The 23,145-nt window shown below is 39.2% G+C and overlaps 1 protein-coding gene across 7 annotated transcripts in view; it reads left to right on the top strand.

Annotated features, from left to right (window-relative positions):
* LOC105480615 (unc-51 like kinase 4) overlaps nucleotides 1–23,145 on the top strand; it is a 682,911-nt gene that overhangs the window by 473,945 nt on the left and 185,821 nt on the right. For all 7 annotated transcript variants that reach the window (XR_011619999.1, XM_071091486.1, XM_071091487.1 and 4 more), the window contains one exon: nucleotides 7,073–7,171. Coding sequence is in view for 6 of the 7 variants with exons in the window: in XM_071091486.1 (XP_070947587.1) it covers nucleotides 7,073–7,171 (99 nt within the window). In the remaining variant the exon portion in view is untranslated. The remainder of the gene's footprint in view (nucleotides 1–7,072; nucleotides 7,172–23,145) is intronic.

Genomic DNA, 23,145 nt, shown 5'->3' with positions numbered 1-23,145 from the left:
TTTGTAGACACATATATATACATATGTAACTCATAAGCTCAACTTGCTTTCCCTTCTGACTGATACCATGGACTTGTGAGATGGTTTTGAGGAATAGAGGTGTATTCAGTGGCTATGGAAAAAGCCAATTAGCCATAAACTGTAACCTGTATTTACTTAGCATCATACTGTAAGGCAGGAAGGAGATGTGGTTTTATAGAGTACTTTCCTATTTCTGTTTTATTTAGTGCTCTAACCAATGGAGTCAGCTGATATTTAGATCAAGTGACAGGGCCAATGCGAATTTATTGTTACATTTAAAATCCTGATACAATTGCAAAAGATGTATATCAAATGGTAGCATACAAGCTTGGATAGACGCAGAAGCTAAAGTTGAAACCAAACTGTTTTGATACCTTGCCAAAGTCACAGTAGCAGAGCCAAGGATGAATCCCTAGACCCCAGGATAGCCTCTGTTATTCATCATTATGATAAATGGTATCTTTTATCCACAGTTAAGCTGGTCAAGTATTTAGCTTGTCTAATGTGATTTAATAAATCCAAGATCCCCTCAACAAATATTATTAGTTACTAAGTATTTAACCCAAACTGTAAAGCCAGTAGATTAATTAAAAAGCCATGGCCTTTGAATTACCTAGCTGCTTTTATTAGCTCATTTATAAGAATTCCAAATTAACAGTAAATAATTGTTACATACTTAAATAATCCCTAATTGTGTATTTCTCCTATCTTTTCCTCTCTGTTCTAGTAAGTTTCTCTTCAGAGAATATGGTTTCTTATTTCAGTTTCCATAGTGGTAGTTTTTTGTAATTCTTTGAGATGTAGTTGATAGTTACTCTTACAGGATATTTTGATGATAATCTGTAAAAGATTTTCTTGTAAATTATAGACGAAAAAAAAGGATCAGAAGTTAAAAATCTTCAGAACAATAGAAATTCTGTTGTTTACTATAAGCGATTAGGTAGATATGCAGGGATGTTTTAAAAGGAAACTCCTTAATACAAAATATTTTTGAATTTTCTATTTCCAACTTGCTAGTTTCCCAGTAGATCACTGCTTTTTATTGTTTTCATAGTCTTCAACACCACTGTACATTTTACTGCTATCATCTTTCTAAATCATCCCTCATAATATCTGCCATGTATTGCTTTTGGCCTTGACCACTGACTTTGATCTCCATGACACCTGGTGTCAATATGAAGGAGGAGTCGTCCTTGAGGCTGAATTAGGTGAAAGAGTTGAGAAAAGAAATGGAATGTGAATCAAAGACATATCTGCCTTGAAACACTGAGCCATAAGTACTTTCCAAAACCCTAAGTCACCCCTTCCATTTATAGACATACTTCTCACACTGGAGATTCTTCTGCACTTGAAACCTATGTCTACTTCTAATAGGAGCTTCTTTAAAGTAGAAGAATTGAGAGAGGCCAGTGTTTAAAATTATAATGATGCTTAGATTCACAAAAGCATTTTTCCAGGGAGGAGAGTGGTATGATGCAAGTATGTGTATGGGGGAGCAAAGGCAGGCATGTGTCAGAATCTCCATCAGAAGTTCAGTCCCTACCCACTACCTTCCCCGTGATTTAGAACTGGTCCCTGTTCACCTCTGAATGTTATGTGTGAAAGATTATGGAGACAGAGACAAAGTGCCTGAGACTCACTGGTGTGGTGGGGACATGTGGGTCATGCAGGTTGGAATGCCTTAGATTCAAATCCCAGACATACCACCACCTGTATGACCTCGGGCAAGTTACTGCACCTGAGTATCAGGTTCCTCATCTGGAAGGTAGGTGTGATCACCACTCTGCTGGGTGGTTGTGAGACTTCAATGGGAGAATAAAATATATGGAATTATATATAGATGTAAAGTGGCATACATATACCTGGCCCAGTGAAGGTGACCAATAAGTGGTTACTGTATCATGAACAGCAACAAGAAGGAAGGTTCTTCCTTTCTTGTTTACAGGGGGCCTCCTGTGGGCCATGACTTTCTCATTTCTACGTCCTGGTGCATGGAAGAGCACTCAGTTCATATTTACTGACTAACTCCTAGCAGGCTTATGAGTTATTTTGTACTTATGAGCCTAGCATAGGGTTAGGCACCTGTAATTTCAGCAGGAATCTAGGGAGAAAGGGTGTTAGCTCTCAGGAAGCTTACAGGTTAATAGAGAAGACTGTCAACATACAAATAATGAAGCAAGTCTTCATCTTATTGCAAGTGTGAAAATGCAGCCATTGAAAGGTATTACATGCTGCAGAATGAATAATGAGGCAGGGGACCAAGCCCAATTTTGAGATTAGGGAGGGCTTTTCTAGGGAAGACAAATATTTATTATTCTAATTCAGGTCACCTGACTTTCCATTCTGGGCCTTGTTGATCCTCTCTGAGGTGGTATGGGGAAGCTTTTTACATCATCCTCCTGATAGTAGGACCATTAAACTGCTGTTGATTTGCAGATACATCAGTATTGTTGAAAGACCGTAACGTGGCTACTGAGTCTTTCTTAGTCTCACATACACATAAAGGCTATCCGTGATTGGGGGCTATTTTGGGGGCTGTCTATTTTTAGCATCTCTTATAATTATCCAATCTGATTCCTTCATGGCCTTCCCCTTGTTGGCCTTCACCATGAGCTACCCTCTGCCTGGTTGTTGAATGCGGGTGAGATTTTTCTGTCATAGCTCATAGTCCTGATAGTTTCTCCCTTCCTTTGAAAACTTCAGTGACACCTCATTATCTATAACTTTCCAACTCCTTGCCAAGACATTCAAAGGCTTATACAATCGAGCCCCAGGGTACCTTCCCAGCCCATCCGCCTGACCTCCATGCTGCCCATACCCCAACCAGACAGTTAGTTGCACTGCCATCTTGTAAATGGATGCTGTGCTTTGTCACTCCTGTGCCTTTCCTCATGAAATTTCCACATGTGAAATATCTACACTCCACATGACTCCTAGTAGACCCCGTCCCCACCATCCAAGTGATGAAGTCAGTTGTGACATTATCCTACTTCCCTCCTTCACCCAAACTTTATTTCTACCTCTATTATAGCAGTTTTCATATTCTGCCTTAGCACAGTTATTTGGAACTTGTCATCTTTGTAGTTAAACCATGAGATCCTAGAGAATAGGGACTGAATCATATTCATCTTTGCATTGTGGACGTGCAACGTGATGGTATTTCGGGAGCACAGTAAGTGTTGAATTGAATTGATCGGAGCCACACCATTGATAGTTATGCTCCACTGTGTGCTAAAACCTGCTGGAGATATAAAGACAGGAACTGGGTTGGGCATGGTGACTCATGCTTATAATTCCAGCCCTTTGGGAGAGGCCCAGGTGGGCAGATCACATGAGGTCAGGAGTTCAAGACTAGCCCAGCCAACATGGTGAAACCTCGTCTCTACTAAAAATAAAAAAATAAAAAAATAAATTAGCCAAGCATGGTGGCATACACCTGTAGTCCTAGCTACTCGGGAGACTGAAGCAGGAGAATCACTTGATGAACCTGGGAGGCGGAGATTTCAGTGAACTGAGATCATGCCACTGCACTCCAGCCTGGGTGACAGAGCGAGACTCCATCTCAAAAAATAAAAATAAAGGCTGGGCGTGATCGCTGACACCTGTAATCCCAGCACTGTGGGAGTCTGAGGCAGGCAGATCATGAGGTCCGAAGTTTGAGAACAGCCTGGCCAATATGGTGAAACCCCATCTCTACTAAAAATGCAAACATTAGCCCGGTGTGCTGGTGGGGACCCGTAATCCCAGCTATGTGGGAGACTGAGGCATGAGAATTGCTTGAACCCAGGGGGCAGAGGTTGCAGTAAGCGGAGATCGTGCCACTGCACTCCAGCCTGGACGACAGAGCAGGACTCCATCTCAAAAAAATAAATAAAATAAGACAGGAACTACTTGAGGAATTAACTGTCTCTTGTTCTTTATAGATGCCTTACTTCTGTGTATATTTAGCAGACCTCTATTGATTATCTACTTCTGTGTGCTAGATCCGTGTAGCAATGCTAGATGTAAGAGAATTGTATTATACATGGCCTTTTTTTTTTTTTTTTTTGATGCTGGGAAGCTGTCTTCTGTTATCTCATTTTAGGTAATGCTGTATTGCTATTTAATGTTAAATATGACTCAGAAATTGACAGGCCACCCGCCTTGGCCTCCCAAAGTGCTGGAATTGCAAGCATGAGCCACCACACCCAGCCCAGTTCCTGTCTTATATCTCCAGCAGGTTTTAGCACACAGTGGAGCATAACTGTCAGTGGTGTGGCTCGGATCAATTTGACACTCACTGTGCTCCCCAAACACCGTCATGTCGCACATTCGCGATGCAAAGGTGAATATGATTCAGTCCCCACCCTCTAGGATCTCACAGTTTAACTAAAAGGATGACAAGTTTCAAAGGAATGTCCACTTCTTCAGTTTGATATGTTTAAGGCTACTAAATGTATACTTCTACCTAAAGTTCTTCTTTGAAGTCAATATTCATATACCTAGCAGCTTGCTCAATATGACCACTAGAATTCCCCATAGACCAAAGCCAAACTCAAGATCTACCCCCCAAATCCATTTCCCTGCCAGCAAGCCCTGCCCCACTCACCCTGCCATGCAAACCAGAAACCTGGGAGGCATTCTTGAAATTTCCCTCTTTTTTATATCCCACATCTAATCTGTCACCAAATCATGTAGATTTTACCATACATATCCAACCCATCCAATTGCCTCTCTCAAACACTGTTGCTACCACCCTCGCCCAGGCTAGCTTCCTCTCTTGCCTGGGCTATAACAGCTAGGGGATTGCTAGGAGTGGGGTAAGTTCACACACAGCAATGACAAAAGGGAGTGAGTTCTGGAAAGGGGTCAGTGGGACCAGAGGCAAAATCAGAGGACCTGGATGGAACAGACAGTCACGATGTGGTGACAGGGACACCGGCCCTGTACAGGATGCACACAAAGGGTGGGAAATCCAGGAGTTGGGAGGCCGACATGAGGGAGTGTGATGTTGTGGAATTGGAGAGAGGCTGAGAGACAAGACGGGCCTAGGCCTTTGCATTTGATTCTGGGGGCTTCAGTGTTTATGGCTGCATCCAGGCAGATGTCCTTTTGTTGCACAGAGCTTCCTTTGTGGGCCAGTACTCTTGTGGGGAGAGTGGAATTTCTAATGTCTTTCTTTTGTGCCACCTCTCTGTTGTGCAAAGCTGTAGCATTCTCTTTCTTCTGGAACTCTTGGCAACTTTGCAAGGAGGTGGCCACATGAATACCGGTAGGCTGGATCGATGTTTCTTGGCGACTATGACGTATGACTATGTAGATCTTGGAGGATCTGGAGGACTGGGACGTCCTGGTGGAAAAAGTCCCACAGTGTTTCTTGTGCTGTGGCCCCATTTGCTTGCTTGTATGTGTTTGGAAAGGAGGCACCAGACCCCTCACTGCTGCCTCATTGCTGATTTGCAAGACTGCCTTATCTCTCCCAGGAGGAAATCAATCTGCTCTAAGGGGTAATGTGGTAATATTCCATGTCAGATAATGTTTCAGAGGGCAAGGGATCAACGGCCAAGATTCGGAAAGGTTCGGGCCTCTTGGATAGTGCTGCACATTTGTTTCCTGAAAGGAAATTCTCCGCTTCTGATAAAGTCAGTCAGGGAAGTGAGAGGCAAGCTCCAAGCTAATGATGACCCTTGTTCTCCTCACCTGTTGAGATGTGCAGGTTGTTAAAAGACAGGAGTCCGATTTTCAGTCAAGTTCTTCTGAACCAAAGAAAACAGGCAACTGAAATTCTGTCCATAGGCCAGAAGTGCAGAAGGAAACGAGGCATTTATGAGAAGGGCCCTGGAGTCCAGGTTAATGACTCAAGGCAGGGCAGCCTCTGGCCTGCTCTGTAGGCTCTGGCAAAGGTCATTATTGAAAAGTGGTTTTGTTTCTTCTGAGTAAAAGTGAAAACAGAGAGGAAGAGTATATACGTATTATAGCAAATGCAAAAAATAATCCGTACCATTTTTCAATATAAAATTATTCATCTCTGTGATAGAAGTCTCCTTTGGAACTAGACAATTCTATAAAACCCCTGGGAGAAGACACACAATGTAAAAACCACTCACTCGTTTATTTTCATTGCCATTTAAGTCTACACATTCACAGGAATGTAGACCTGTATTTGAAGCCTATTCATGCAGTGATATGTTGGACAAATATTCTAGATGTTATTTGAGCATATGTATGCAATATAGAGAAGGAAAGCACAGCAGAATGCACTTGGTATGTATCATAATGTGCATAAATATGCTCAGAGGAGATTAGCATTTGTGACTTGGAGTCAGCCTGCGTTTGGTCCTCTGGCTTTGTCATCCATTGTCTGTGAGATGTTAGACAAACGACCCAGCTTCTCTAAAGTTCAGTTTTCTTCAGCACCTGGTCTCAGGATGGTTAAGACAAAGCACTTTTGGCTGCGCGCGGTAGTTCACATCTGTAATGCCAGCATTTTGGGAGGCTGTGATGGGTGGATCGTGTAAAGTCAGGAGTTAGAGACCAGCCTGGCCAACATGACAAAACCCCGTCTCTACTAAAAATACAAAAACTAGCGAGGCATGGTAGAAAGAACCTGTAATCTTAGCTACTTGGGAGGCTGAGTCAGGAGAATCGCTTGAACCCAGGAGGCAGGGGTTGCAGTGAGCTGAGACCGTGCCACTGCACTGCAGCCTGGGTGACAGAGCGAGACTCCATCTTAAAAAAAAAAAAAAAAAAAAGATTAAGTCCTTCCCCACTGCAATGTATGGGACATCACCATTATTCCTCGAGCAGCAGCAACCATTGTAATTGCTTTATCTATGTGCTGTACAGAGGTCAGCCTCTGTAGCCTGAGCTGGTGGCAGTGGCAATAGCTACACTCCTTGTGTCATAACAAAGCATAGTATCTCTTCTGGGGCCTCCATCTATTCCATCCTTGGGAACCGAGGTAGAATGCTTCCCCAGCCCCTTGTGTCTGCCAGACAGAGTGGTCCTGTTTCCTTTAGCCAAGCTGACTAATCACCGAGACTGTCTTTCATTTCTCTTCTCCCTGTTCCAGGCCCAGAAGTCTGGCTCAGGAGAGGACACTCAGGCTGCAGAAGACCTGCTGCTGCTCGGCAAACCTTTGACAGACCTGATGAGCCTGCTCATTCCGCTGGTAAGAGCTCACCCGTATGTCTTTTGGAGCATTACTGAAGTTGAAGTAATTGTATTTGAATTTCATGATCCCTTGAGTTTCTGTGTTATTTTCATTCCCTTCAAAACTAGAGCCAAAAGAACTTTCAGAAGATTATTTGGCCTGGAAAACTAAATCTCTACTTTATTTTAAAACCAGGTGGCTTATTTATTTAAATAGATGTTTAGGTAAGGCAAAATCTCAAAAATCTCAAATCTAATTACTTTCTTAATGAATGTGAGGTAAAAAATTCAACAAATGAATTCTAAGAAGAAAGAAGAAATTGCTATGGGAATCAATTTCTTTTCAAAAAGATATTTTAGAGTTTGACTTGGCATGCAGGACTCCCCCAGAAATGCAAAAGCACAGACACAGACCTAGGGCACACCCCCTCAATCTCAATAGAAATGGAATGAAATAAGCAAAATTAAATAAAAACAGGTAAGACCATACAAGACCATTGAATATACAAAAAGAGCTCAACAGAAATTCAGAGTTTGGACGTATTAAACAGTTTTAGCCTAGCACTTTGGGAAACCGAGGTGAGTGAATCATTTGAGTCGGTCCAACCTGGCCAATATGGTGAAACCCCGTCTCTACTAAAAATTAAAAAAAATTAGTCCAGCGTGGTGGTGCACACCTGTAATTCCAGCTACTCGGGAGACTGAGACAGGAGAATCACTTGAAACTGGGAGGCAGAGGTTGCAGTGAGCCAAAATGATGCCACTTCACTCCAGCCTGGGTGAAAAAGCAAGACTCCATCTCAAAAAATAAAAAATTTAAAGAACTGTTTTAAACATATAATTTCACTGCCTACAAAACTTCCCAGTCTTTTAAAATCAAATTATTGTTCCTAATTAATTTTAACTTTATATTTTTGCCAATTCTATCATCTTTAAAAATTTTTTTTCTTTTTTTTTTTTTTTTTTGAGACAAAGTCTCGCTCTCTTGCCCAGGCTGGAGTGAGGTGGCATGATCTCAGCTCACTGCAACCTCCACCTACCAGGTTCAAGCAATTCTCCTGCCTCAGTCTCCCAAGCAGCTGGGATTACAGGCACCCACCACCATGCCTGGCTAATTTTTGTATTTTTAGTAGAGACGGGGTTTCACCATGTTGTCCAGGCCGGTCTCAAATTCCTGATTTCAAGTGATCTGCCCGCCTTGGTCTCCCAAAGTGCTGGGATTACAGGTGTGAGCCACCACGCCCAGCCTAATTTTATCATCTTTCTAGTTAAGAACATCTAGTTGCCCTTTCTTAAATGGAATTTTTCTATGATATCCATGTTCCATGGAATTGTAAGTTAGAAACTACATGGAAGATGAAATATGAGAAATAAAGTGGAGTGAACAATAACAGTAATAATGCAAGACAGTATTGCATGCAGAGTTCATGGGCATGGGCTCAGCTTAGCTCTGCCACTTACCAGCTGTGTGACTTTGGACAAATATTAGGTAACAATATTTGTTACTTAATTTATCGATGCCACAGTTTCTTCATCTATAAAATGAAGTTAGTAATGCTAATGAGATCATGAAATTATTTTGAGGATTAAATGAACAGTACCTGGCATATAGTATATGCTCAACAAATATAGCTATATAAAAATTGATACAGGCCAGGTGTGATGGCTTATGCCTGTAATCTTGGCACTTTGGGAGGTCGAGATGGGAGAATCAACTGGGTCCTGGTATTTGAGACTAGCCTAGGCAACATAGCAGGACTCCGTCTCTATAAAAATGTTTAAAATTTGGCCAGGTGTGGTGGTGCACACCTGTAGTTCTAGCTACTTGGGAGGCTGAGGCTTGAGGATTGCTTGAGCCCAGGAGTGTGAGGCCACAGCCAGCAATGATGACACCACTGCACTGTAGCCTGGGCAAAAGAGTGAAACAGTGAGACCCTGTCTCAAAAAAAAATTAAATTAAATTAAATTAAATTTTAAAAAATTTTAAAAATACACAATTTCACCACTGTTAACCAGAGTTGACAATGAGCTAGATTCTATTAGTGCTTTACCTTTGATCTTATTTAGCCCTTCTTTCCTTATGACATAGGCCCATCTTTACCTTCCCAATAAGTACCCCAAAGGTTAGAAAGGATAAAAATACAAGAGAGCTTGGTGTCTGAACTCAATGTCTACATTTTCCCTACCACCATTTTCCTTGGCCTCTGGATTAACTGCAAACACGTTAAACTCTTAACTGTATTCCATATTCGGGAATAGTCTCACTGAAATACAATGTTTTGATTCAAAAGCCATTCTGTTTTGGCAGTTTTTAGGTTTTGGAGGTCTTCATGAATGGAAGATATTCCTAGCTCAAACGTGGAGTCATTTCCAGATGCATTTTTCATAGTTTAAGATGTTCTGAATGGAGGCTACTTTTTGCCTTTTTATCCCAAGGATGATGGCCTTTTTGTCCATTTGTGACAAACACATAAATGGACAAAAATGCTTGTAGACTTCACAAAGCATTTTTGTTTAGGAAGCACAAAATATTTTACACTTCTATTTTATGTAGTTATATCTAATTAGCAGAGTTAATTAGGAAATAGAAATGATTATGTCTTCAAAATACAAGGAACACCAACACAGAATGGCTCTGATGAACCTGGGTTTGCTTATATTCCTTGTAACAGCTGCCCTGATGACACTGTTTAATTGCTGGGTTTGAGTGATTGGATTTAACTCTCAGTAGAAAGAGAGTAGATACTCCCATCTCCTCTCCTGGAGGAATCGGCCTCTTTCAGAATTGTTTGTTGAACAGGTGTCTATTCCAGATAATCTAACAACCCAAATACTGTAGGCCATAATGAAGAATCCCTGGATGGAGCAGTAGTTGAAACTTGAAATGCAGACTTAATTATCTACCCTGGAGTGGCCTAGGTGCTGCCTGGGGAGCTTTCTGGAGGTTCTGAAGTAGATGAAGAGCAGAGAACCCGGAACTTGGAACAGATAGGTGGCTCTCTGTAGGCCACAGAGGTCTGTTAAATAGGGCAGTATGTATCTACCAAGTTCAAAATCAGAAGGTTCCCCAGAAGGCTGACTTTCGGAATTCCAGTAATCAGGGAGGAAGGTGAGTATAGAACATAAAATGTGAAGGTTTTTGTTGGTATTTGAGGATTTTGCATTTAAATATTTATTAGCATGCTTTATGTATTCTTCTCTCACTATTCTTCTTCTGCTTTTTATAAAATTTAAACACAAGAGGGTACCACCTTGGGCTCTATATTGAGGCTGACACCTTCCCTTTTTATTTTTAATTCCTTGATATTACATTGAATCACATAAAATTGCCAATATCTGACCATTTGGGGCCTACAAAAGTAGCAGTTTCATTTGATTCAACCTTATATTAGGAATATGACAATTTATTGGTCTGTATAGTTCCTGATATTCATATAGCACTTTTTTTGTACGTGGTACTATCCCCTAATTACTTGAATTGGAATATTGTACGATTCTGGCCAGAGGTTACCAGGAGCTGTGGATTTTGAGTCAGAAATCCAAGAGTGAATGTCTGGCTCTGCTGCTGCCCAGCTGTGTGATCTTGGATGGGGCACTCTTAGTCTCTGAGCCTGAGGATTAAATGAGATGATACCTGGGAGAAATGATCAAGTGTCATTTCTCGAAAATTTCCCCTTCGATCACATATTATATCTGATTTTTAACCTTATCCTCTGCTTGCTGTGATTTGTTGGAATAGTCTCTTCCGCCCTCATAAAGTGCTCCTTTTGTCTCTCTCACCCAGCAAACCTCTGATGCTACCCCTCTGCTCAGTTTAGGATTCTTTATAAGATGATTCTTGGAACCTTCTTTATAGACATCCTCCCTTGTGTTTGGAAGTTCCTCCCAAAGGCCCCCTCTTGTTCCCTGTTTTTTTCCAGATCGTCCTCTGGTTTCTTACCTTAAATATTTACATATATAAAAGCAGAGGGTCCAGTTTCCTTGAATACTACCCACTGCTTTGAGGTCTTCCCGCCTTTCTCCTGGAGTTCTACTGGAGCTGCAGCTTTCGCTGTCCTGCTTAGAGCCCTGCAGCCCGATGGTGATGCCACCCAGTGTTCAGGGCAGGTGATTACCCAAGGAATAAAATTGTCCTCTGAGAGGTTTTTCCCAGCTCTTTGTGACACTGAACTCCTGTCACTTGTAACTTGATCATAGTTAGGTTCTAGTGTATTGACTAGACGTATGCCTGATGAGTGTGGGCTGCATTGTGTACAATATATACACATTTATCATTGGAACCATTAGGTTTAAAAATGGCCTGTGACAAGAACACTGCCGTATGTCTTCTCTGGGCAAGATTAACACACATTTATAGCTGTGTATAAAGTGAAGAAAAATAGTAATAAGGCTATTGAGGACCTAAACTAGAGCACATACAGATCAAAGATAAATTTTACAGTGGTTGTTAAAAAATGTAATAGGTTACAGAATGAGGTGCTGGAATTGCTTTCCCATAGGGAAAAATAAACATACTTTCAGTTTTCATCTGACTTGGATAATTTTGGAAGCATTTGGCCTAAAGGCAACAGAATGAACTTGTTAGCTTTTGAGGTTTTTTTCCAGATATGGTCCTATGAAAGTAAACCTACTTATCCTTAAGAGAATATGAAACCTGTCAACCTATAATTTATGACCTGTATTTATAATATACACTGTAGGAGAGCCATAGTGAAATGTTTATATAAGACGGTGATTCTAAGTCTGTTTTGACAATCTGATTATTCTTGATTATCTTACCATAAAAATGCCTAGACTTGCTTATATGCAGCGTTCTGCATGCAGTTCACAATTTCAGGGGGAACTTCAAACCCTCAGTTGGTAACCATAGTATAAGATATGGCTAATATAGGATATAATAAGTTGACTGTGTCTCCTGAAGGAAAGATAAAGCATGGTTATTGTTTGACCAAAGTGTTTTATTACTGGAAAAAAGAAAATGAGAAGCCAAACTATATATTCTAGATAAGTGTTTAAATTAGATAGTTAATTATGATAAGAAATTATGCTACAGCCTGCTTGTCCCTCAATTAAAATAGATATTTCCAAATTTACAGGAGGTATTATTTTAAAAATATTCTTTATTATATATCAAAGGTGCCAGTATTTAGACTAATTTATATCATTCTGTTTATTTCACCTGAATCATGTGTGCCTTTTTTGGCCACTGAAAAGATGTTCCTCGACAGTCCATTTAGGACCCAGTCCTCACCTGGTATCAGCGTGGCTATGCTAGGTAACTGGGAGACCAAGCTGTCACCTGAACATCTAATGATTCTTATCAATTCATGTTTCTGAGATCACTGTGCCAGTTTTAAAAAGAGGTAAATTAACATAAAAATAAATTAAAAATAAAACACAATGTAGGAAAAGTCCACTTCTGTTTTCCATTTTTATTACTAAATTTCTTCCTTTCACAAAGTATATGAGCAGATTTTTCTTTTCAAATGGTGGTGGACTTGTACTTGCCTGTTCTCCTTCTCTTTCCTGCTGACCTCATGGTCAGTAGCATGAAATACAGATAATGCTTTATGGTGATTACGGTTTACGGTGATGGAGCCCAGGGGTAGTAGTAGTCGTTTTGCAAGTCAAACCCAAGAGATTGGGGATTTTATTAGTTCTGTACTAAGCAGCTCCTCTAAGGAGTCAGTACTCCATTTAAAGGTGATACCCCTCTTTCTGAGTAGCCACTGCCCATCTGCCTTCTGGACATTTCCAGTGGATATACCATAAGTACCTCAGATTCAACAGGGTTGAATTCAACAAACTCATAATAAGTACCTCCTCAAAACTGTTCCACTTTAGAAGGCCAAGGCAGGAGGATCACTTGAGCCCAGGAGTTGAAGACCAGCCTGGGCAACGTAGTGAGACCTGGTCTCTAAAATATTTTTTTAAAATAAAACTTGGGGCCAGGCATGGTGGCTCACAGCTGTAATCCCAGCACTTTGGGAGGTTGAGGTGGGCAGATCATTTGAGGTCAGGAGTTTGAGACCAGTCTGGCCAATATGGTGAAACCCTGTCTCTACTAAAAATATAAAAATTAACCGAGCATGGTGGCACATGCCTGTAATCCCAATTACTTGGGAGACTGAGGCAGGAAAATTGCTTGAAACCAGGAGACAGAGGTTGCAGTGAGCCGAAATGGTGCCATTGCACTCCAGCCTGGGTGACAGAGCGAGACTCCGTCTTGAGAAAATAAAATAATAAAAATAAAACTGTTCCTCCTTTTGTGCTTTGTCTGTCAGCACATGAAACTAATTTCCACTCAATTGCCCAAGCCAAGAATGGTAGGCATCATTCTTGTCGTTTCCTTCACCGTACTGCCCCATCTCATCAAGCCCTGGCAGTTCTGCCACCCAAACACATCACAAGTTACAGACTGCCATTTTCTCCTTATTGCCATGAGCACTATCATGAAGGCCACCACCATCCTCCTGCCCTTACGGGACCACAGGAGCCTTCCACCTGGATTCTCTGCCTGTTCTTGCTCCCTCTACTGTCTTCTCCATTGTACAGGCATAGTGTTCTTTCCAAAATGCAAAACTCATCCTGTCATTCATCGACTTAATAAACTCCAACTTCTGAACAGGCTTACAAAATCATAGATAATTGGACCCTTTCTTATGCTTCTATCACTTTCTCTAGGTTTTCCTTGTCATATTCTATGTTCTGTGTACCAGCTCTTTTCAGTTCTTTAAACATGCCTTGATTTCCCTTAGCTCATTCTCCTTTCATTTTGCTGACTTTTCCTTGACTTTGAGGTCTTGGCTTCAGTGTCACTTATTTTAGGAAGCTGCTCACACCCATGAAAACTGGGTTAGCTTGCCTCAGACCCCAGCTCCCATAGCATCCCCAGCCTCTGTCCTAACACTTCCTGTTACCTGGTACTAAAAACACTTGTTTGTGTCTCTGTCCCTCCCACTAAACTGTAAACCCTAGGAAGGCAGGAGCCATATCTGTTTGCTTCACTTTGGGGCCTGTTACAGAGAAGGGATTTAATTATATCTGTGTAGGAAAGGAAGTAAAGAGCTAGCAAATGTAATATATCTTCTCATTGTAACTGACGACAGACTAAGTCTGATAAGACATAGATTCAAATACAAATTTATTCAGAGAATTTGTCCACAGCACTCTTGCTATCCTGCCTGGTCTCTAGTAAGAGGAGGTGGTGGTGATGGCTCACCGGCTTGCCTCGCTCGCTTTAAAATTGCATCATTTAGACTTCTCTCTAGAAGTTGCCCTCTTCTTAGCAGGGTTTGCCCTGACATTCATTGGGCAGCCTGTATTTCTGAAGCAACCGAAACCCTATCTTTGATTGACAAGAAAGGATACAAAAGGGCAAATGATTTTAACCAGGGACCCATGTATTTCTGGAAAATTGCTATACTTATAGCCACTGCAATGCATAAAAACCTAGCCCTAGGATCCCAGCAGCATTGGTGAGCACAGAAGCCTCTGAGCAGTCAAAATAGATGCCACAGCTTCATTACCCTTTTCTAACAGGAAAGTCCCCAGGGCCCTGACATTCAATGTTTAGATTTGTCTAGCTTTAGGGAAGAAAGGCTCTGGAACTGCAGATCAGCTTTCTCCCATTACATTTTATGCCTTTGTCTTGAGTGACTGTCATGTAGCAATATGTTTTTTAATGGCATTTTGTTATTGGCCAAAGCTGCCTGCTCTAGGTTGAGTAGAAAAACATGCATTTATGTGGTGGGATATGAGGCATTCCAGAAAGCAGCTCCTCCAGAAACTCATTCTCACCCATGATGATCCATACTCCAGCATTCTCCTGTCTTCTTTTCAAGCCCTCTTTCAAGAAGTAATGCTTTAATATGAATACATTTCACTGAAAGAACAAGACTAGGGCAATGGGACAGACAGATAGGCAAGAGATGGGAGCTAGAGGGGTGGAAGGAAGAATTGAATGTGGAACTGTGAAACGTGGGTCATGCCAAAAGCGAAGTTTAGCTAATTAAAAGGTTTTTAAAGGTGTATTTTCTTTTCTTTTCTTTTTTTTTTGAAACGAAGTCTCACTCTGTCACCCAAGCTGGAGTGCAGTGGCGCCATCTTGGCTCATTGCACCCCCTGCCTCCCGGGTTCAAGCAATTCTCCTTCCTCAGCCTCCTGAGTAGCTGGGATTACAGGCACATGCCACCATGCCCAGCTAATTTTTTTTTTTGTACCTTTTTTAAGTAGAGACAGGGTTTCACCTTACTGGCCAGGTTGGTCTCGAACTCCTGACCTTGTGATCCATCCGCCTTGGTCTTTCAAAGTGATGGGATCATAGGCATGAGCCACTGTGCCTGGCCGTTTTATTTTCTTGCCTTGATTTTTAAATGTAGGATAAGAATACTTTTGCATAATTAATGGTTGAGTTTTTATGTGCATCAATGAGGAAAATGAGTCTTAATAATTAGACTCTAATAACCAAATCTGAAGGTTAAATATTAGAACCAGGTAAAAACACGTCAGAATTTTAGTATAACATTATATTTATACATCTCACTTATGTGAGAATTGGGCAGAGTGGTAATAACTGATAGTTTTGGAGTTCCACAACTTATGACAAATTAATTATGAGACATAGTATCTGTAAGGATATGACTATATACACACACACACACACACACACACACACGTATATATATATATGAAGTCACTTAAATCATTTAGAAATAGATACCCCCAGGAGAAAAGTGGTCAAAGGAATTAGGCAGGTAATTCACAACAGCAAAAATACAAATGCCCAATGTTAATTTCACCAAACACATATAAGTTCATTAGTTAATAAGGGAAAATTAAGTGAGAAGAAATGAAATGCAAGTTTTTACTTTTCCAATCTTCAAAGTTGGAAGCTAGCTGTGGGACTATATATTGGTAAATGAAAATGTTAATTGGTCTGTATCAAAAACCTTAAGATTACTTATACATTTTAATGTAGTCATTCCACTTATAGAAATGTATGCATAGGAAATAATCAGAAGTACAGAATTATTTGTATAAACAGATATACTTTACAGCATTATTTTTAGTACTGAAAACTTTGTTAATCTATATGTTGTTCAATTGGAAATTAATTAAATCCCATTCTTAGGGTAGATTCTGTGCTACTCACAATATCATGTTTCCTAAGCATATTTAATCATATGGGAAAATATTTGTAACATAAGTTAAATAAAATATTAGAATATATCACTTAACATGCTAGTTAAAAGTGTATTTAAAAATGTGTATATAATTGAAAAAATATATGTATTTAAAATATATATTTAAAATTAGGTTCATTTTATAAAATACATCACAATATATGTACACAGAGCAGAGAGACAGTCTTTGCATGGTTCTGATATGCACAAATTTCAGTTTAATATTAATAACATCAGTCCTCTTAACAACATGGTCCAAAGTTTAGTTACCATGGTATGTTAACTGGAAGTAAATACATGAGAGTATAAACTTTGCCATTAGCTCTTCAGTCAAGAAATCACTATGTAAATAACAGTTGCACATCACCATTAGTGACCAGTCATGTCATTTATTCAAAGTCTGTCAGCATTTACTTACTCTGCATCCATTATTTATTTTATGCACAGACAGCAAAGCATGTAGTTGGGTTGCCTCTTGGTCCCCTAGTGATAAATCTGTGTAGCATTTTACAAAAATTGATAATTGAAAGAAGGAATTGGAATTGTCCAGCAAAGATGAAGGTGCAGCAAAGAAACTAAAAATGATAATGTGGGAAGTGAAATTTGAAAGGAATGTAAGTGGAGTTACAGAAGAAATAGCTGACTGTAGGATTATTGAAACTACTACCATTTGAGAAGCTTTGGGGATGTAGCCAGAGAAACTTGGTGAGAATGAACTTATCTGCATCAATGACAAAGGTGGTTTAGATGAAAAGGATGAAGATGTCCCAGAGGAAGTGATGCAAGCAAAAAACTTCACATTAAAGGAGCCCTGGGAAATATCCATGACACTGAAAGTACAAAGGATAAAATGTCAAGAGTTGACCCATATTAGAAAGCAGGATGACAGTTCACCAAGTCATGGAAAGTGTGCTGTTTCTATATCATAAATTATATGATGAGAAGAAGACAAGCACTATTCAAACTACTCTTGACAAGTGTTTTACAAAAAAATAAGATGCTTTAATTCTCTGTGTTTTTAATGTTTCACATTAAAGAGTACTAAATAAATATTAAGTCTACTGTTGTTTATTTCCCGACGTGTAAGTACATGTTTATAATCAACAGTAAGGACCAGGTGCAGGGGTACATGTCTGTAGTCCCAGTGCTTTGGGAGGCTGAGGTGAGAGGATCACTTGAGCCACAGTGAGCTGTGGTGACCCCACTACACTCCAACCTGGGTGACAGAGACTCTGTCTCTAAAAGTAATAATAATAATAAGGATTTAAATGTTTTGAAAAGAAACTTTAAAGATCATGGAGCAATCCTAATTTCTGCATTCATTATTAAGATTATTTTGCATGTTTTAACTTTGCATGGTTGTTTTTATGGTCCTTTAATACCATGTAAAGCAAGGACTATTTCTGTATAATATAGGACAAACATACTGAAATGCTTGCAGTGGTTTACTCGGGGTGGTAGAACTACATGTGATTTCTATTTTCTTCTTTAAATCACCTGTATATTTCAGATTTTCTTTAAGCTACCTTTAAAATTTTACCACTTTTATAATCACAAAACATTTTAAGTCCCCATTTCTATCTTATGTTACTCATTTTTCCTTAGCATAAACAATGACATTAAATTTCTACCTCCTCTGTTCTGTCCTAGCTCCCTAATACCCTCCCTCTAATAAATCAGTGATAGCCCTTTCCCATCAGCTAAGAGTCCACTTTGGGGCTTTGTCCCCCCATTTTCCCTCATTTTGGGGGTAAAAAAGCAAGACCCAACTGTATACTGCCTACAAGAAGCATATCTTAGCTATAAAGACACACATAGGTTAAAGGTAAAAGAATGGAAGAAGACGCACCATGGTAACACTAATCAAAAGAAAGCTGGAGTGGCTATTTTAAAATATTAGACAAAGTAGATTTCAGAGCAAAGCTATTGCCAGAGATAAAGAAGGTCATGTTCTAATGATACGATAGTCAATCAAATAGACCTAACAGTGCCAAACGAACCACATGAAGCAAAACAACTGTTAGAAGCACAGCGGTAAAAAGACGAATATGCAGTTTAAATAAAAGATTTCAGTGCCCGTTTCTTAATAATTGATAGAAGAGATGAAAGAAAGTCAGCGTCAGCAAGGAAACGGTAGACTTGAGCAACACTACCACCTAACTTGACCTGATTGACATTCACAGAGCACCCAACAAAAGAAGGAAATACATTATTGGAAGTGCACACTGAACATTTTACCAAGATATACCATATTTTACATGATAAAAGCCTCAAACTTAAGAGTATTCAAGTCATATAAAGTATATATCAATTTATAAATATGCAAGTATATATTTTGTAATATATAGAAATTATAAATTGATAAATATATAGAACTCACCATAATGGAATTAAAAGCCAATTTTAAAAAGATACTTGGAAGATCCCCAAATATTTGAAACTAACACACTCTCTAAAGAGTCATGGGTCAAATTAAAAATCAAAAAGAGTATTTCGAACTGAATGAATGAAAGCACTACATATCAGAATTTGTGGGATGCTCCTGAAACAGTGTTTAGCGGGAGGGAGATTTATAGCACATGACTCCCCTTTTAGAAAGGTTTGGGAAAGGTCTCAAATCCATTACCTTAGTTTCTACCTTAAAAGACTAGAAAAAGAAGAGCAAATTAAACTCAATGTAAGTAGAAGAAAGGGAATAATAAAGATGACAGAAATCAAATCAAAGATAAGGAACTAGGAAAACAGTAGAGAACATAAGTAAAATCAAAACCCAATTCTTTGAGATAGTCAACAAAATTGATAAAACCCATTGCCATACTGATCAGGGAAAAAAGAAGACACTAATTGCCTGTATCAGGAATGAGAGAAGAATATGGAAAGACATCTCTAAAAATTCTACAGATATTAAAAGGAATAAGGGAATATTATAAATAGCTTTATGCCAATCAATGAAAGAACTTAGATGAAATGGAAAACTTTCTTGAAAGGTACAAACTATCAAACTCACTCAAGAAAAAAACAACCTGAATAACCCTGTGTCTATTAAATAAATTAAATTTTTAGTTTAAAATGTTTCCATAAGGAAGCCTCCAGTCCCAGATAGCTTCAGTGGCAAATTCAGTGAAATATTTCAGAAATAATATAAAATTTACAAAATCTTTCCCAGAAAATTGAAGAAGTTCTGTTTCCCAACTCATTCTAGAGGTTAGCATTACCCTGATACCAGAAACCAAAGAAAGACATTACAAGAAAAGAAAACTACCAATTTCCTGTATGATCATAGATGCAAAAATTTAAACAAAATTTTAGCAAATTGACTCTAACCATGTATTAAAAGAATGAATATACCATGGCCAAGTGGGATTTATCTCAGTAATGCAGGGTTGGTTTAACATTTAAAAATCAATCAAGTAATACACTACATTAGCAAGCTAAGAAAGGAAAACTATTAAATTGTTTCAATAGAGACAGAAATGTACTTGGTAAAAATCTAACATTTATTTCTGCTAAAACCTGATAAAGCTCATTTATGAGAAATCTACAGTTAGCATTATATTTAATGGTGGAAGCCTTAATGCTTTCTACCTAAGATCTGAAATGCAAACAGATGTTCGCTTTCACTGCTTCCCTTTGCCATTGTATTAGAGGTCCTGGCCAGTGTGATCAAGCAAGAAAAATAAGTAAAAGTCATCCAGATTGGAAAAGAAATAGTACAACTGTCTTTATCCATAGATGACATGATGTCTGTGTTGAAAATCCAGTGGAATCAACAAAAAGCTACTAGAAATAATAAGTCTGTCCACATTGCAGTAAACAAAATCAATATGCAAAAAATCTATTTTATTTCTGGCAATGGACAATTTGAAATTGAAATAAAAAGTAATGCTTTTTGCAATAGCATAAAAATATGAAATATTAGGGATAAATCTAACAAAAGGTATGGACACCACAAAACATTGCTTAGAGAACTTAAAGGACTTCTACATATGTGAAGAGATATACCTGGTTCAGGAGCGGGAAGGCTCAATATTGTTAAGATGCTAGTTCTCCCAAAATTGATGTGTAAACTCAATGTAGTCCCAGTCAAAATCCCAGCAGACTTTTTTTTTGTAAAGATTAATCAGCTAGTTTTAAAATTTACATGAAATATAAAGGACCTTAGAATAGTCAAAACAACTTTGAAAATGAATAAAGTTGAAGGGCTAACACTCTGATTTCAAAACTTACTATGAAGCTACTGTAATCAAAATAGTGAGGTATTAGTGAAAATAAAATTATAGTAGTGATGGTTATATTCACTGTCTTGATTGTTGTACACTTTATACTTTATTGCATGTCAGTTGTGACTCAAGAAAGCTTTTAAAAATAAGTCATTTTTTGGATGCTTTATTATTTTTATTTCTTTCTGGATGAATTCACCTAGCGGTCATTTTGTTTGGTGGTTCTCTTTCTCCATTTCAGTCTAACTTCCTATCCAAGTTCATCAAGAGTGGAAGGTATTTGTGTTTTGTGATGCTCTTGTTTCTTTTCTCTAAACTAGCTGCTTCCTATCTAGTGGTACTGTAGTTACCTTGCCCTGGGTCCCCAAATCCAGAAACAAATGCAAGGCCCAAATTTATATCTCAAACTATTATTTGGTATATCACAAATCCAGATACTGAGCCTTCAGTGAATTTGGCCCAGGTTCTGTGGCTGCTGTTTCAACAATAGAATAGCTTCATTTATTAGCAGGAGGCCCACAGCTGGAAAAGCTTCTTCCGTCTCCTTTTGTTCACAGGAACCCCAACTCCCATTTCACACTCTCTGGCTGGCTTTTGTCTTGCCACACCTGGACTGATAGTCCGATTACATTGAAGATCCTATTTATTTTTCCTTTTTTTTTTTTTTTAAATTTTCCTCGTGTTTTATTTGTGCAGTTTGCTATAAAGATTATGCTAACCGTATGGAATGAATTAGGGAGCTTTACATCTCCTTTCTATCCTCTGGAATGGTTTACAAATAAATGTGCCCCTGGAAGGTTTTTCTTTTTCTTTTCTTGAGACGGGGTCTCACTCCATTGCCCAGGCTAGAGAGCAGTGGTGGCATGATCATAGCTCATGGGAGCCTCGAACTGCCGGGCTCAAGCGATCCCCTCACCTCAGTCTCCCAAGTGGCTGGGACTACATGCACGCACCACCATGCCTGGCCAAGTTTGTTTGTTTGTTTTTTGTTGTTTTGTTTTAATTTTTGTAGAGATGAGGTCTTGCCCAGGCTGGTCTCAAAATGCTAGTCTCAGTGATCCTGAAGATCCTATTTCTTGGTAGCTATTTCTGACTATTTTTGAACTTCAAGCTGCTGTGTATATTTGTTCCACTGCTGACCCACAGGGACAGCTATCTGTATTTTTTAAAGCTTCCATTATTATAGTTACTAGGGGGCAGGGGTGTACATTTTGAACTCACGCACCTTCTTGACTGGAAGGTCACGTGCTTGTATAATTGCCAGCTTTACCCCTGGCACATTTTAAAGTGCTCACCATAGCAAGCTCTCAATAAATAATTGTTGGATCCATGAATAAGATGTACTAAGTGCCACAATCTGGTTACGAAAACAATTATATGGTCTGATTTATATCACACTTTGTATATGTGTATATAAAATGTACAAAAAGAACTGAGGCTGGAGAAACAGCAAGGGCTTACTAGTGTATTTCTGGATAATTTTTTTATTTTAAAAAATGCCTTTCTTTGCTGTCCTTGCCCTGACCCTGCTTTTTTTGTTGTTGTTTTTTACAATAAACATGTATTTTTAAAAACCAGAATACGATAAAGTTATTTTCATTTTGAAAATAGTAAACAAATGAACTATGGTCCTGACTTTCATCTCTCCTGAGTTGAGGCACAGCTCCTCCCACCAATTGCCCATCCCCAGAGCACCAAGTCATTTTTGCACATGATTTTCTGTTACCCTTCTCACTGGCCTTCTCTTCCTCCATGTTCTAATTTTCAGGTGCTCTAAAAGGACCAAAAGGACGTGTAAACAGAATCTCTCCCTTATATCCCTTCAAAAAGTCTTTCTATGATGCTACTTGAAATTCTTTTAATTAGAATTAAAAAATGAAAGTCTTAGCCTTGGGTTACTTTCTTAGGCGAGTTAACCTGCTCATGTGCATGCATTTCTGGCAAGTCAGTGATGACATTCAGATCACTTTTATTTTAGTTTGGGGTGTGAGTGATAAAATAGAAAGGTCTTTAGTGTTCATGAGGTGGAGCAGGGCAAGTGCCATGCAGCCTCAGCCTTGGAAACTTTTACTCAAGGGACCTGATCTCAGAGGCATCTCTCACTCTGCATCTCTGGGGACCAAGATATCCTCTTGCTCTACCCAGAGTATAGTGTGTAAGACACAAAAGTAGAGCAAGGTGGAAGCTCGCTGCCAGCTGTTTCCACACTAGAGATACCCAACATTTTCCCTACGAGATGGAGATAAATATCTAAATTGTGATTTTAGCTTCAGAATCTTGAGCATTTTTCCTAGTATACTTTATCATTTTCTCTTAATTTAGGATTTGAAATCCTAGAGTCAAGTGTGATAGATAAACTCCAAGCTTCTTAGATCATTCAAAAGTACACATCCCGTCCATCCTCCCTGCAAGGGGCCAGTATAGTAAGAAAACTTCATAAATATTCACCAGCTCTGCAACTCCGAGTTTCTCATAGTAGCTGTTATCATCAGAGTTCACTCTTTAATTCTGCCAGAAAAGATCAGAATACTGTTCTGTTGAGTGGAGACTAAGTATAGTTTGGTTGGCTTTCCTGTGGCAATAAATTG

This window comes from Macaca nemestrina, chromosome 2 (assembly GCF_043159975.1).
Source record: "Macaca nemestrina isolate mMacNem1 chromosome 2, mMacNem.hap1, whole genome shotgun sequence".
NCBI lineage: Eukaryota > Metazoa > Chordata > Mammalia > Primates > Cercopithecidae > Macaca > Macaca nemestrina.
This window is presented reverse-complemented; position numbering and strand designations above follow the sequence as displayed.